This window comes from Natrix helvetica, assembly GCF_964273705.1.
Source record: "Natrix helvetica genome assembly, chromosome: 3".
Taxonomy (NCBI): domain Eukaryota; kingdom Metazoa; phylum Chordata; class Lepidosauria; order Squamata; family Natricidae; genus Natrix; species Natrix helvetica.
In genome coordinates this window covers 70,563,490-70,578,645 of record NC_138549.1, presented here as the reverse complement: position 1 = coordinate 70,578,645, position 15,156 = coordinate 70,563,490, and the positions used below count along the sequence as shown (strand labels likewise).

The 15,156-nt window shown below is 45.5% G+C and overlaps 1 protein-coding gene across 1 annotated transcript; it reads right to left on the bottom strand.

Annotated features, from left to right (window-relative positions):
- Positions 1–8,273: 8,273 nt before the first annotated feature.
- Positions 8,274–14,147, bottom strand: LOC309390070 (uncharacterized protein; the record flags this gene model as incomplete). The annotated part of the gene is made up of 9 exons (XM_081949151.1): positions 13,989–14,147; positions 11,017–11,093; positions 10,594–10,653; positions 10,040–10,102; positions 9,809–9,873; positions 9,427–9,564; positions 9,147–9,287; positions 8,783–8,920; positions 8,274–8,436 (listed from the first exon to the last, which is right to left on the bottom strand). The coding sequence occupies exons 2-9, from the start codon at positions 11,071–11,073 to the stop codon at positions 8,274–8,276; spliced, it is 825 nt and encodes a 274-aa protein (XP_081805277.1). The 5' UTR covers positions 11,074–11,093; positions 13,989–14,147.
- Between the last annotated feature and the right edge of the window lie 1,009 nt (positions 14,148–15,156).

The following is a 15,156-nucleotide window of genomic DNA, read 5'->3' as shown; positions in this document are numbered from 1 at the left end:
CAGAAGAGGTAAGGGGTTTTTGTGTGTACGTGTCTTCTGATGACCAGTTGGTGTTTATGGATGCAGTCTGCCTATCTGTCCTACATAGCGGCTCTTATTCCGTGTGTTGTAGATGGCCTCTGGTTTGTCTTCTTAAGCTACTTAGTTGGTTTGTGTTTTATGGTGATGCACCATAAACAACCTCAAGGAGCAACTGGAACAAACCCAAAAATGTTGACACTCTCATGACTCCATCTCTAAGCTAAAAAAGGAAAACAAAATTCCAAATCAAACTACTCAAGCTAAACTCCAGAAACAAAGAGACAAATGAGCCCAAATGAATAGTCAACACATCCAGTTGACCATTCTCTACTGGAAAGCACAATATGCCAGAAAGGCCTCAACAATAACATACACAATGCTAATCAGTCAGAGTTTTTTGCCATTTTAGAATCAGTATTTAAAACCACAGAAGTTCTTCCCCTGGAGATCCAAGGAAACAAAACCCAGGCAACCATACCAGAGACCAAAAGAACCGAGAATCGGCTCTCATTCAAAGTAGATGACAGAGCAGCCAAAAACATAAAGAAGGACCAAACTATTACCCTCCTCCCAATGAACTAAGGCCAAACCACAAAACACAATCCACATAAAATCCCATGAATTACCACCACCACTCTTGATACTGCTTCTCTTTTTCCCTTCCTCCTTTTCTTTGGGATCTTTTTTATTTGGTTTCAGTTCATTCTTCCCAGAAACCACCTTTGTCTCTGCTTCCTGCCTGTTGTTGCTTCTCTTACCATTAGGACTTTTCATTCCTAATAGTCATGTCATGATGTCATTTCCTCCACTCTCACACAATAGCGGTGTTGATTTTTTAGATATAATTTTCTTTCAGGAATTTGAAAGGTATTATTATATCTCCCTCCATGTCATCCATTTTTTAAAAATTGAATTATACTCCACTCTTTCAATTCTAAGAATCTGGAACCACAGTTTGGAAACAATGCTGCTGATGTAGGCTAAAATTACATTTTGCCTTATTTGGTGCCACGTAATCTGCACAGTCCCTTCCAACAGCCACATTGTGCAGGGAATCTCCCTGGAGGATCTAACTCAGGTCGCGTCGCAGGTAAGGAAGGGCTGTCTGAATGCAACAAGTCCCCAGGAGTTCTCTTCATTCATCATCTTCTGTCACACTCAAACTGTTACAATCAAAGAGATTTATTCCCCTTCCCAATCAGCTGACACAGACAGAATGCAAATTCCTCATTTATTGGGATCAGCTTGACTTTGTTGTTGGTCAGCAGATCACACAGTATTGATACCTTTTTATTTAAGAGACTGATGTGGACACACATCTTATATACAACATGCCTGATGGGTCAGTGCATAACAATAAAATATAAAAACCAACAAAATGATAGTAACCACAAACTCTACACCGTACGATACCTGCAAAAACATTTCTCCCCACCACCACCACCACCACACCTTCTGGACTGTAGTCTCAACCTTCCCCCTTGTATTGGGGAAAGAATCAGCTGTTTGTGGTCTCCTTATCACCCAGTAAGGAGATGGAGGTAGGTTGCTGGATCTCATAATCCTCTTTCACAGGGCAGGGCAGCTATGGGAAAGATGTGCTAACTAGGTCTCGCGGGGTGACAACATCTAAGCAAGGGGACCAGGAGGGACCCACCCTATCTGACATGGTCAGAAGGGCATATACCCTCAGAGAAAGGCATGTAGCCTGGAACTGTGCTATTTGTGGCTTGAAAAGTGATGCCCAGGACTTTGTATTCCACCTAAGAAAAAACGAAAAAGTTTGCGCAGCGCGACTAGCTGTACACCCTGTTACATAACTCCAACTGTGAAAGGACCAATTTGTGACAAACTATGAGCATTCCTCTCAGTCCAAGAATGGCTGCAGGAGACAGCTCTGTACAAAGGTCGTTACCAGCCGCTCCTCGAGCAATACTTGTGAGTCCAGAGAGAGCCCAAACTGCACAGCTGCTGTCTCCCGGGGAACGCTTACCCCACTGAGAGTCAGGGTTGAGGTGGGTGGACCCCGTTCCTCCCTATGGTGAAATTCAAAGCCTCCAAGCACTGCGCAAGCATATCAATAGCATGGTCTGAGTGTCCAGGGATTTTTTCTGCTCCTTCTTAATCCCAACAGTAGATGAAACCATTAGGTGAGGTCATTTGGCAGGAGAGGGTGTAGTACAGTATTATGTGGCCCTTTGTGAGCTCTTTTCTTTCCGCTTAACCTAGAATTAAAGGAATGGAAGGCTTTCTTTCCTGGTGCCCAAATGCTAGCTTTCTTTGCTGTAGAATCAGCAAGCCAGCCCAGATCTCTGGTTTGTAGAAAATCATCTTGGGAGAATGGCTACTCCTGGCATGGAGATGATGTGCTCCATTTCACGTGGGAAGAGCAGAGCCTGGGTTCTTCCCTCAGAGACCAAGTGGCAAGGGGCTTGTGCTCCTCTCCAGCATCTTTCCTCAGTCAGGGAGGTCACTAGGCATAAAAGCAGGCAAAGCTTCCTATCCTTGGCATACACCATAGTGTGACGTGACGGTTTGGTAGTGCTGCAGCCTGCTTTGGGCTGCCCATGCAAGGCAAGACCCATTCTGGTGGACTGCCCCAGATACCTTATGGACACAGTTGCTTTCTGGTGAGAGCCTCTTTTGCCAGAGATCCTGGTCTCTTGCCACAATTGCTTCTGAATAGTAAGTTTGTAAGGTCTCCTTTGTTTGATTGTAAATTTACTTTGTTATTGAAAGAAAATACATTTGATATGATAAATCAGATATGTTTATGTGTCTGTGTGTGTTTTTCACCAAGTATCAGGCAATGGCTCAGGGGCCGGATAAATGACTCCTTGGGTATCCAAACACAATGAACACACCAGTTAATGAGGAGATTTCAGGCTTTATTAAGTACCTGCAGAAGGCAAATTAAATAGAAGAACGAATCAAATCTTAGAAGATGTTTCCCTTCTCATCCAAGAAGCTTCTTCAGCTCTGATTGGGTGGTGGGAATGAGAGGATTGATATTCCTTGCAGACAGCTGGTCATTTGCATTCTTTTAGAGAGTTGTTGAGACCACTTGGATGTTTGCCTGATCCTCACGATCACCTGAGTAGTGAAAACAGGTGTGCAGCCTTTTTGGGACTGCTGAAAGAATTCGTGTAGTCTGCAATTTTTCTGGAAATCTGTTCATACTGCCACACCATCTGGTCCATTGATCTCTGTCCGGCTGCTGGGAACCCCATCATCCCCCTATAGCAGCGATGGCGAACCTTTTTTGGCTTGCGTGCCACAAGTGGGGGGAGCGCGGGGGGGTCATGTACGGGCGTGCCACACCCATAATGCAACGCGCCCCCAGTGCACATGCGCGCACAACGCGCCCATTTTTGCATGATTTTTTCGCCCTCCCCAGGCTCCAGAGGCTTTATAGGAGCCTGGGGAGGGCGAAAAGAGCCTCCCCCGGCCCCTGGAGGCTTCAGGGAACGTCCGGAGGCTTCCCTGAAGCCTTCGGAACACTTAAAACCACCCTCCGAGCAACCCGGAAGTGACTTCCGGGTTGCTCGGATGGTCGTTTTAAGCACTCTGAAGGCTTCAGGGAAGCCTCGGGATGGTCCCTGAACAGGCACGAGACATGCGTCTCCATCGCCCGGGCCCGGATCGCCTTCGCCGCGTGGTGCCTCAGGCTCGGCGTCCTTGCGCCGCTCCGCCCAGCCTCTGCGCACTCGCCAGGGCCCGGCCTTCACATCGCTGCCGCCGCCGCCGCCACCACCGCTAGGATGGGCTCGGCCGAAGGGAAGTCCGTCAGGCCTCGGCTGCGGTGCCCTCGCCTCCTCCTCCTCCTCCTCTAGCCGCGCCATCGCAAGGATTAAGGCGAAAGTGGGGGGGACGGGGAAAGCGAAGGGGGCTTTGTTGTCCTCCTTCTCCTTCTCCTCCTTTCCCCCTCCGGCTCGAACGTGGCGCCGGGGCCCGGCAGGCAGCGAACGAGTCGGAGCCTGCCGATTGGAGGAAGAGGGTGAGAGGTGGGTTCTGTGAACGGCGGCAGCAGCGGCGGCAATAGTCGTAACTCGGCGGGGGGCCGCCCCGGCTGGGAGACAAAGGAGGGGAAAGGTGGCAGGCAGCCTGCCACCTTTCCCCTCCTTTGTTTCCCAGCCGGGGCGGCCCGCCGCCGAGTTGCGACTATTGCTGCCACCGTTCACAGGACCCACCTCTCACCCTCTTCCTCCAGTCGGCAGGCTCCGACTCGTTCGCTGCCTGCTGGGCCCCGGCGCCGCGTTCGAGCCGGAGGATGAAAGGAGGAGAAGGAGAAGGAGGACAACAAAGCCCCCTTCGCTTTCCCCGTCCCCCCCACTTTCGCCTTAATCCTTGTGATGGCACGGCTAGAGGAGGAGGAGGAGGAGGCGAGGGCGGCGCGGCCGAGGCCTGACGGACTTCCCTTCGGCCGAGCCCGTCCTAGCGGCGGTGGCGGCGGTGGCGGCAGCGATGTGAAGGCCGGGCCCTGGCGAGCGCGCAGAGGCTGGGCGGAGCGGCGCAAGGACGCCGAGCCTGAGGCGCCACGCGGCGAAGGTGATCCGGGCCCGGGCGATGGAGACGCATGTCTCGTGCCTGTTCAGGGACCATCCCGAGGCTTCCCTGAAGCCTTCAGAGTGCTTAAAACGACCATCCGAGCAACCCGGAAGTCACTTCCGGGTTGCTCGGAGGGTGGTTTTAAGTGTTCCGAAGGCTTCAGGGAAGCCTCCGGACGTTCCCTGAAGCCTCCGGGGGGCGTGGGAGGTTCTTTTCGCCCTCCCCAGGCTCCTATAAAGCCTCTGGAGCCTGGGGAAGGCGAAAAATAGCTTTTAAAAAGGTGAATTCAGCTGGCCAGCGCGCACATGCACGCTGGCCAGCTGACAGGGCAGCGCCTCGCGTGCCCTGACAAATGGCTCCGCGTGCCACTTGTGGCACACGTGCCATAGGTTCGCCATCACGGCCCTATAGTAATGGTGATACTCAAAGGCCCTGAGTGTATAGCCCAGACTGTGGACCAGACCATGGTCTGTAACTGTCTGACGGGCATGGAAGTCTTGAGAGGTTTTCTGATAATGCACCTCTTCCGTTCCACATAAGCAGAATTGTTATGCTAGCAATGTTGCAGTCAGGGGAGCCCTCCTGATTTTGGTTGATTCCTTTTCACTTTCAAAGCTCTTATCGTTGTCTATCCATTCTTGGCATTTTGGCATAAATTGTGCTTGTTGTTTGGCCCTTATTTCCTTTCCTTCCACCATATCAATCTTCCCTTCTTTCCTTTTTCCTTCCACTCTCTTTCTTTTATTCTCCCACCCAACTTAAGGCAGCATCCAGATAACCAAAACTGTCGATGACAAAGGTTCATTGATTTTGAATCTCATGTTGTAATACCACTCACTCCAAAAAGGCACAAGAAGTTCTTAAAAAACCAAAACTATAAATACTTGCTGAGAGGTTTCCAGTTTGTTCATTTTGTCAACTTGATCCCAGATCTCATGCTACTACTCCTTATATTGCATGATTTCTTCAGGGCATTTTCTATGGATTCTAGAGCCATTCTTCCAGATTGTTTCTGTCTATTTGTCATCTGAGTTTTTTCAGAGATTTTTGTACCCATGCTTGCATGTCTGTTTTGGATGCGGTCGAATCATGCTTTCTGAAACTTGCTAAAGATGTTTGAAGCCATCCATCCATCCTTAAGCTTCTTTCAGAGCAAACAGGTTCTACTCAAATCACTCTCTCCTTTGTCTTTCCCATGATTGTTTTTGATTCCTTAGATTATTTGAGATCCTGGATGGCCTCAATAGATGCTTCAAGCCGTTCCTGAGCACCTAGATGGGATCCTTCACGACCCTTCCTCTTTGAAGGTGTTTACAGATATTTCAAGCCATTTTTGGCATCTTTGTTTTATCTTTCAGGACCTTTTCCAAGTTTTTCAGGGATTGCTGAAGCCATTTTTCAAGAAGTAGTATAGGTTCTTCAGAAAATGCAAAGCTTTCTAAGGATCCTTGTAGCCATAATAATATATTTTCCACGGTCCTTCAGAACATTGCTTCTTGAGGTTCTCTGTTGATTTTTCAAACCATCTCTTCCTTAGGTTTTCTCAAGACTCTGACTGGACTTTTCCCGCCAAAAAACAAGTAGATAAAAAAGGGGAAACAAAAAGACGTCCTTCCAGAAGTTGTTTTCCTTCACTTTGTTTCTCTTCTTATCACTTCTGACTTTTCCTTTTTTTTTTCCAAATCAACTCAGCTTTTTTCAAGCTTCTTTCCAACCACGTAATAATATAGTATCTTCTTTGGCTGGTAGATGGTGTGTCAACTGTAATTTTCGGTACCAAGATGAGGGAGAGCTCTAACAGCTGATTATCAAAGTTCAACAAAAAGAAAAAAAACATTATTTTTACAAATTCTTCCAACAGTCAAACAATATTGCAAACAAATCAAGTCACTTTTAACAGCAACAAAATTCCAGTTCAGTCTTTCTATATTGTAAAACTTCATATTCCTCCATTAAAATGTTATTTCTCTTTGGGGTCTATAATTTATCTCCATGTATTAAGTTGCCATTTTCTGCACTTTGGAGACTTTCAAAACTTCTTTTATTTAGGTGGGTCTCTAATAAAGAAGTTGAAAATTGTCTCACCCAGTTCCAATCCTCTGTTCACACAACACTCCGGCTTGGTTGCTCCAGCTTTGTTCCAGTCATAATGGCTGTCTCTCTTCTCCATCGGTCGGGAGGGCTCCTTGGATCAAGTGGGAGAGCTGCCTATCTCCCTGAATCAACAAGTAATCCCTCGTTTCTTCGTCACCTCTCCAGGGTGACTTTGGACCCTAAGGTATTCCTATAGGAGTAGAATCAGCCAGGATATGTGGAACACCCAAATGGAAGTCCACAATAATCAAAATTGTTGATAAAAAGTGTTCATTGTTTATGAAGCTCATGTTGGAATACCGTAGTCCATTACTAAAACAGTATGTCACTCACTTGAAAAAGGTCCAAGTTCTGGAAAAGAATAAAAGAAAGAATAATACTTGCTGATACATTTCTAGTTTGTTCATTTAGTCATCTTGATCTCAGTAACATTAGAAACAGCAGAAATGAGAGACAAGCCTATACCAAGATGGAATGGATGGGGAGTCTCTGGCCCCTCCTCATGGAAGTCATTTAAGGCTCTCTCAAGCTACTCATTCACCTATTGCTTGGATTCTTCAGGGCATCTTCTATGGATTCCTAGAGCCATTCCTCCAGATTGTTTTGGGCTTCTTCTGGGGATTCTTGACTGAGTTTTTGCAGAGATATTTGTAGCTATACTTGTATATCAGTAGAACCAGGCTTTCTGGAACTTGCTAAAGATGCTTGATGCCATCCATCCATCCTTCAGTTTCTTTCAGAGCAACCAAGTTCTACCCAAATCACTCTCTTCTTTGTCTTTCCCATGATTGTTTTTGAATCCTTAGATCATTTGAGATCCCGGATGCCCTTAATAGATGCTTCAAGCCATTCCTGAGGACCTAGCTGGGATGCTTCACGGCCTTCCTCTTTGAAGCTGTTTACAGATACTTCAAGCCATTTTTGGCATCTTGTTTGTATGTTTCAGGATCGTTTCCAAGTTTTTCAGGGATTGCTGAAGCCATCTTTCAAGAAGTGGTATAGGTTCTTCAGAAAAGCCATTGTAATATATTTTCCATGGTTCCTTCAGAACATTGCTTCTTGAGGTTCTCTATTGATTTTTCAAACCTTCTCATCTGGACTTCTGTAGATCCCGAATGGTTTTAATAGAGGCTTCAAGGCATTCCTGAGTATCTAGGAGTGGCATTTTAGATCCTTCTTCCTCAAGATTCTTTATAGCTATTTCAAGCCATTTGTTGGCATCTTGTTTAGATACTTCAGGACCTCCCACTTTCAGGATTTTCAAGGATTGCGGAAGACATTTTTCAAGAACTGGTGTAGGTTCTCTAGAAAGTGACAGGCTTTCTAAGGATCCTCGAAGTCATTTTAATATATTCACCACAGATCATTCAGGAGGTTACTTCTTCAGGTTTTCTATTGATTGTTCAAGCTGTCCTTTTTTTTTTGTTGGCTTGCTCGAGACTCCGACTTGAACTTTTGTAGATGTTGAATGCCTATAATAGATGCTTCAAACCATCCCTCCACATCTAATTCACACGTTTCTGGCCCTTTTTCCTGGAGATGACTTATTGATGCTTCTAGCCAACCATTCACATCCTCCCTGGATGCCTCAGCACATTCCTCCGCCCGGGTTACTTAGACTTTTTAATTTTGTCTACAGAAGCTTTAAGCCATTTCTGGTTCAGTTGATATTCCACCATTTGAGGCTTTAGTTTGTCTTGAGTTTCTGTCTTGTCTTCCATCTGGTCTCTGTATGTCAATAAGGTGCAGCGGCTGATCCTCAGTTGTTCCTCTCTGGAAAAAAAATCAGAATGTTAGCTGTGAATCTGGGCCAACAACAAAGTATTCTTAGTTAAAACAATGGGAACTGCTTTGAGGTCAGGAAACTCTCACTCTGAAAGTATATAAATATTATTGGGCAGAGGGGGATGGAGATTGAAAAGTCTCTTTTATACCTATCTTTCCATTCCATCAGACTAACTCCTAGATTTGTATATGTAAAAGTATAAGAGCAATAGTTTGTTAATTTCTTTCTAAAGTAAGGAGAATGTCAGGTTTTTCCAAGCTTTCTAAGATAAGGAGACCCTAATATGAAATTCTGGAAGAAGTAGATTGTGTTGGCTATCTAAAAAATTCTCACCTGCACAGTATTTCTTCGTACGCTCTGAGGATCTCCTCTCTCTCATCAGTAACTTCAATATTTTTGAACGTTAGAATCTCTGTTTTGTTTCGGAGCTCTTCGTTTTCTACTGTCAGTTTTGACATCACTGCTATCTTTCTGTAAATTATGAGTACCAGAGAGATATTAGCCCTCTTAATTTGTTACTTGAATTGCTAATTATTTCATTCCATTATACCTATTGCTCTTCTCTTATTCAGTTGTACATACATACATACATACATACATACATACATGGAATACTTTTTTTATCCAGTATAAGGGATCTAATAAATAAATCTGAATTTGAAAGAAAAAGTCAAATCGCTATCTAAATATTTCTCACCTATAAAGTTCTTCTTTAAGATCATTATTCTCACGTAGGAGCTCTGCTTTCTCCGCAGCTTCTTTCTGAGCCTTGCAGCTGAGTCTCTGGTTTTCTCGCTTCAGTTTCTCCAGCTGCCCATGCTCCTCTGAACTAATTTTTCTGTAAAATATCAAGTGCAAAATGTAATGAGCTCCCTTAGGTTTTTTTATTTGAATTATAAAACTTGTTTAATATTAAAACTAATTGAAATAGCTCAGAAAGGAAAAGAAAATCAGGGTGGCTATCTAACATTTTTAACCTGCTCATCTTTTCTTCATACTCTTCGCAGAGCTCCTCTTTTTCTTTGGCCAGTTGGTGGTTTTTCTTTATAAGCTCCTGAATTTGGACTTCCAGCTCCTCTTTTTCTGCCAGCAGTTTTGAGATTTCCATGGTCTTTCTGCAAATTATGAAGACCAGAGAGAAATTAGCCCCTTGGGGTTTTTTAATTGAATTATCAACCTTTTGATACAATTACAACACATCCCACCCATTTTTTCCCAAGCTTTACTAGAATATAATTCTCATCACTTGTTTGATAAAATGGCCAGTCCCATTGCCAATGGAGAAATTATGAATGTTGTATTGAAAGTGTGAACTGAATGGGGTTATGCAAAGATTTGATGAACTATGCAAAGACTTACATATAACTCTGGTCCCTCGCTCTCTTCAGATCTCCTTCCAGTTTTTCGGTTTTTGTCTGAACAATCTAGAGGAGCCAAAATGCATCACAAGTCAGGAATATATTTCCACATCAGCCCACTCACTACCCCCCACCCCATCACTCACACTGGGCTTCTTCACCTCTTCTTATGACATGAACTGTTTCTCGGTACTGGACTCTCAACAGATTCCTCACATGCTAGGTTGCTTACCTTATGGGAACGCATCTTTACACTGACGTTCTGTCCCATGTGCATTTCTGGACACCTGGAAACCTGGCAGTTCCATGAAGAATGAAAAACAAAATGCATTTTAAACGCTTGCTTGATAATTTTCTTCATTTCATGGTCAGGAGAAGAATTACATGAATTTGTTTTCCATAAATTCTCTCTCATGTCAGCGTAAAGAAGATATTCGTTGAAACATCCTCTTTAGGAAAAGAGTCTGGGGTGTAGACAAGCATATTTGTGCATATTGGTATTGCATGTGGCCAAAGAAACTAGCTAATGTGGCAAAGAAGGAGCCAACCAAGAATGAGCATGAACTCTGATAATTCTTGAATAGAAATTACAAATAAAGTAGTTTGTATTGAATAGATGTGTGTGTATAGATTTCATGCATATAGTAGAAATATAAAGCGAACCTATATACTATATAAAATATGCTGTGCATGCATTATTCACAATTACCAATTGTGAAGAAATCATTTATTTTCATTTTTCTCATAAATATATTCTAAGGTGTGCTACAAGTATATATTATATACCTCAGCACGTCTCCGTTCTTCAGTGGTAGGTGACAGAAGAGGAAGTCTCGATCGTTCTTCCTGCAATGACCAAAGAACCTGTTTTTAATGATTCTCAGGGAGTGGCTGGACGAGTCCCTGCAGTTTTCTTAGCAAGGTTTTTCAGAAGTGATTTGGTGTTGCTTTCTTCCTAGGGCTAAGAGAAGCTGACTGGCTCAGGGTCACCCACTTGGCTTTGTTTCTAAAGTGGGACAACAAATGTCGGTCTTTGGATTTGCAGGTTGTTGCCTTAACCGTGGCGTAACAGAAACCACAATTAATATTCTGTCTGTCTCTAACTACCTAACCTATCATTCATCTGTCCGTCTGTCTGTCTTTCTCAAATTTCTATACATTCCATCACACATTTACTGTGACCGCCTATGAACAAACCTTTTCTCTTACCTCTTTTTGGAGACATTTCATGTTTTCTCGTAATTTTCTCAACAGATCTTTTTCCATCGCAAAATCAGTGATGGAAACTAGAAGATAAAGTAATAGGTGACAAGGCAGAATAGCTTTGACATTTTTATTTCAAAAATTGGAATGTAAACTTGAGAGACAATGTCTAGAATAGGACATGATTTGTTAATTATATTTGATTCTTTAGGAAAAGTGTTGCCCATTCCTCCCCAGCAGTTTTCCCTTTCCTTTTTTTTTCTTTCAACTAAATATTTGGCATTTCTATTCCAATTGATAAAGTCCCATAACCTTAAGCTACTTTTCAATCTCCTATGACTACAGGGCAAGTTTATGATTTTTTTCATGAAAGCAGATGGATAGACAATTCAACATGTGAGAGACATTCCTATTCCCCATGCGATTTCCATCCCTTCAATTGTTTCTAGAAGCTACAACCTACATATCTAAACTTCACAGAATTCAATTTTCCTATTTATATGTGGCCCATCTTACCTAAAGGCAACACTAGGCAGCTAAATGAAATAAAACATTAACAGATTATAACAGATAACATCAAAACTAACATTGTTTTAAAAATGGAAATCCTACAATGTAGGGGATACAGCCAGGGATCTGCGAACTATCTAAAATGATCTATATAACTGGCCATCAATATTCCCCATGAAGAGCCCTTCAATTCAAAGAACATTTTTCTCTTTCATACCACAACAGACACAAACAATTCAAAACTATTCTAGAGGTACATTTTTTGATTTAGTCTGTGGGAAAAGGTCTCACTTTGTTCCCAAATGTTAACCTGCAAAGGTATCCCAACAAGTTACTTCCTCACAGTACCTTTCTTGTGAGGTTGCATGACATCACAATTGAATCAACAAAATTTGCAATAGTGATGAGAGCTTCATTTGCAAAACAAGCTTAGCTATTGATGTTTGCAGGTTTTTCTTCAAAGTTTGATCAGAATGGAGATCAATAAATAGCAGCGGTCGTCTTGATACTCTATATATTTATTCTATAATTTATCTGCCTTTAAAATGGGGATTGGCAACAGGATTTTACAGACATCCACCAAGGTCTCTGTCCCCCAATTTCACTGTAAAAGCTAAATACTGAAAGCAAACATGTCATCAAGGTTTGGTGCAAGGTGGGCAATGACATCTCAGTGCTTTCTCTAGAAGTGAGACCTGTGACCCACTCAGTGGTGGGTTTCAAATTTTTTTGGAACCTACTCTGTGGGTGTGGCCTGCTTTGTGGGAGTGGCTTGCCAGCCATGTGACCGGGTGGGAGTGGCTTGCCAGCAATGTGACCGGGTGGGAGTGGCTTGCTGGCCATGTGACCGGGTGGGAGTGGGATGTTAGAAGATCCCAAATGAAGTTAGAAAGGCTGGGTCCCAAACCTAGCTGGCTTAACTGGGATAGGGGGAATAGGGGGTAGAGGTTCACCAAGGACCCTCCTCTCCTTTCCCCCCAAAAGCAGAGGGCATCAGTATTTAGAGGGAGGTCTCCCAACTTCCCCCCTTTGTGTGTCACTCTTTCTCTCTCTCTCTTCCTCCCCCCCCTTTCTCTCCCCCCTTTCCTTCCTCCTCCTTTTCCTCTGCTGTTTTCAATGGGAGGCTTTCCCCCTCTCACCTCTTTCCCTTCCCAAAAGATCGCTGAGAGGAGTAAAGCAAGGATCCCCCACCTCACTCAGCGCTGTTTTCAATGGGAGGCTTTCCCCCTCTCACCTCTTTCCCTTCCCAAAGATCCCTGAGAGGAGTAAAGCAAGGATCCCCCACCTCACTCAGTGCTGTTTTCAATGGGAGGCTTTCCCCCTCTCACCTCTTTCCCTTCCCAAAAGATCGCTGAGAGGAGTAAAGCAAGGATCCCCCACCCCACTCAGCGCTGTTTTCAATGGGAGGCTTTCCCCCTCTCACCTCTTTCCCCTCCCAAAAGATCGCTGAGAGGAGTAAAGCAAGGATCCCCCACCTCACTCAGCGCTGTTTTCAATGGGAGGCTTTCCCCCTCTCACCTCTTTCCCCTCCCAAAAGATCGCTGAGAGGAGTAAAGCAAGGATCCCCCACCCCACTCAGCGCTGTTTTCAATGGGAGGCTTTCCCCCTCTCACCTCTTTCCCCTCCCAAAAGATCGCTGAGAGGAGTAAAGCAAGGATCCCCCACCTCACTCAGCACTGTTTTCAATGGGAGGCTTTCCCCCTCTCACCTCTTTCCCTTCCCAAAAGATCGCTGAGAGGAGTAAAGCAAGGATCCCCCACCCCACTCAGCGCTGTTTTCAATGGGAGGCTTTCCCCCTCTCACTTCTTTCCCCTCCCAAAAGATCACTGAGAGGAGTAAAGCAAGGATCCCCCACCCCACTCAGCGCTGTTTTCAATGGGAGGCTTTCCCCCTCTCACCTCTTTCCCCTCCCAAAAGATCGCTGAGAGGAGTAAAGCAAGGATCCCCCACCTCACTCAGCGCTGTTTTCAATGGGAGGCTTTCCCCCTCTCACCTCTTTCCCTTCCCAAAAGATCGCTGAGAGGAGTAAAGCAAGGATCCCCCACCCCACTCAGCGCTGTTTTCAATGGGAGGCTTTCCCCCTCTCACCTCTTTCCCTTCCCAAAAGATCGCTGAGAGGAGTAAAGCAAGGATCCCCCACCCCACTCAGCGCTGTTTTCAATGGGAGGCTTTCCCCCTCTCACCTCTTTCCCCTCCCAAAAGATCACTGAGAGGAGTAAAGCAAGGATCCCCCACCCCACTCAGCGCTGTTTTCAATGGGAGGCTTTCCCCCTCTCACCTCTTTCCCCTCCCAAAAGATCGCTGAGAGGAGTAAAGCAAGGATCCCCCACCTCACTCAGCGCTGTTTTCAATGGGAGGCTTTCCCCCTCTCACCTCTTTCCCTTCCCAAAAGATCGCTGAGAGGAGTAAAGCAAGGATCCCCCACCCCACTCAGCGCTGTTTTCAATGGGAGGCTTTCCCCCTCTCACCTCTTTCCCTTTCCAAAAGATCATCGCTGATGTGGAAAACAGGCGCGCAGAGCTCAGAAAATTACAGCCTCAGAAGCTTCCCTCTGAAGCATTCCGAAGGAGGAAGGGCCAGTTGGGAAAGGGGCTTTGCTCCTGCTCCAGGCTGTAATTGCGCCTATGTTTTCCAAGGCGTGGAGCAGCGGCCAGAAGACAAGGAACATGAGGTAGCACAGCCCTGATGCAAAAAACGCCAAGGGGGCGGGGCAGGAAATTACTTCCGGGTTCATTCTTCAACCGGATCGCGCGATCCGGTGCGATCCGGTAGAAACCCACCACTGGACCCACTGCTTCATTATTCCAGAAGTGTGTCCTTACCAGGATCCCCAGGTCTCCACACTTTAGCACCTCAGCACCTTAGCACTTCCGCACCTGCGCACCTCAGCTCCTCAGCACTTCAGCACCTCTGCACCTCAGCTCCTCAGCACTTCTATACCTCAGAACCTCAGCACTTCAGCACTTCCGCACTTCAGAACGTCAGCACCTCAGAACGTCAGCACTTCAGCACCTCCGCACTCAGCTCCTCAACACCTCTGCACTTTAGCACCTCCGCACTTCAGATCCACAGCACTTCAGCACCTCAGCACTTCCGTACCTCCGCACCTCAGCTCCTCAGCACTTCAGTGCCTGAGCACTTCAGCACTTCAGAACCTCAGCACTTCAGCACTTCAGCACCTCAGAACCTCCGCACTTCAGAACCTCCGCACTTCAGCACCTTAACTCCTCAGCACCTCCGCACTTCAGCACCTCAGCACTTCAGCACCTCCGCACTTCAGCTCCTCAGCACTTCAGCACCTCAGCACTTCAGTGCCTGAGCACTTCAGCACCTCAGAACCTCAGCACTTCAGCACTTCCGCACTTCAGCACCTCAGAACCTCCGCACTTCAGAACCTCCGCAATTCAGCACCTCAGCTCCTCCACTACTCAGCACCTCAACTCCTCAATGCCTCAGCACAAGGATTGGGATCCTGGATATATATATGTGTGTAGCAGTCAAAGTCATCACAATCAGTGTTTCATGACACGGCCTTAATATTATATCTAGCTGTGCATAGGTGCTAGGGGTGAAACTTATATGGCCCACAAGAAATGGGCACCTTTGAATATGAAGGGGGACAAGGTGTGCCCTCAT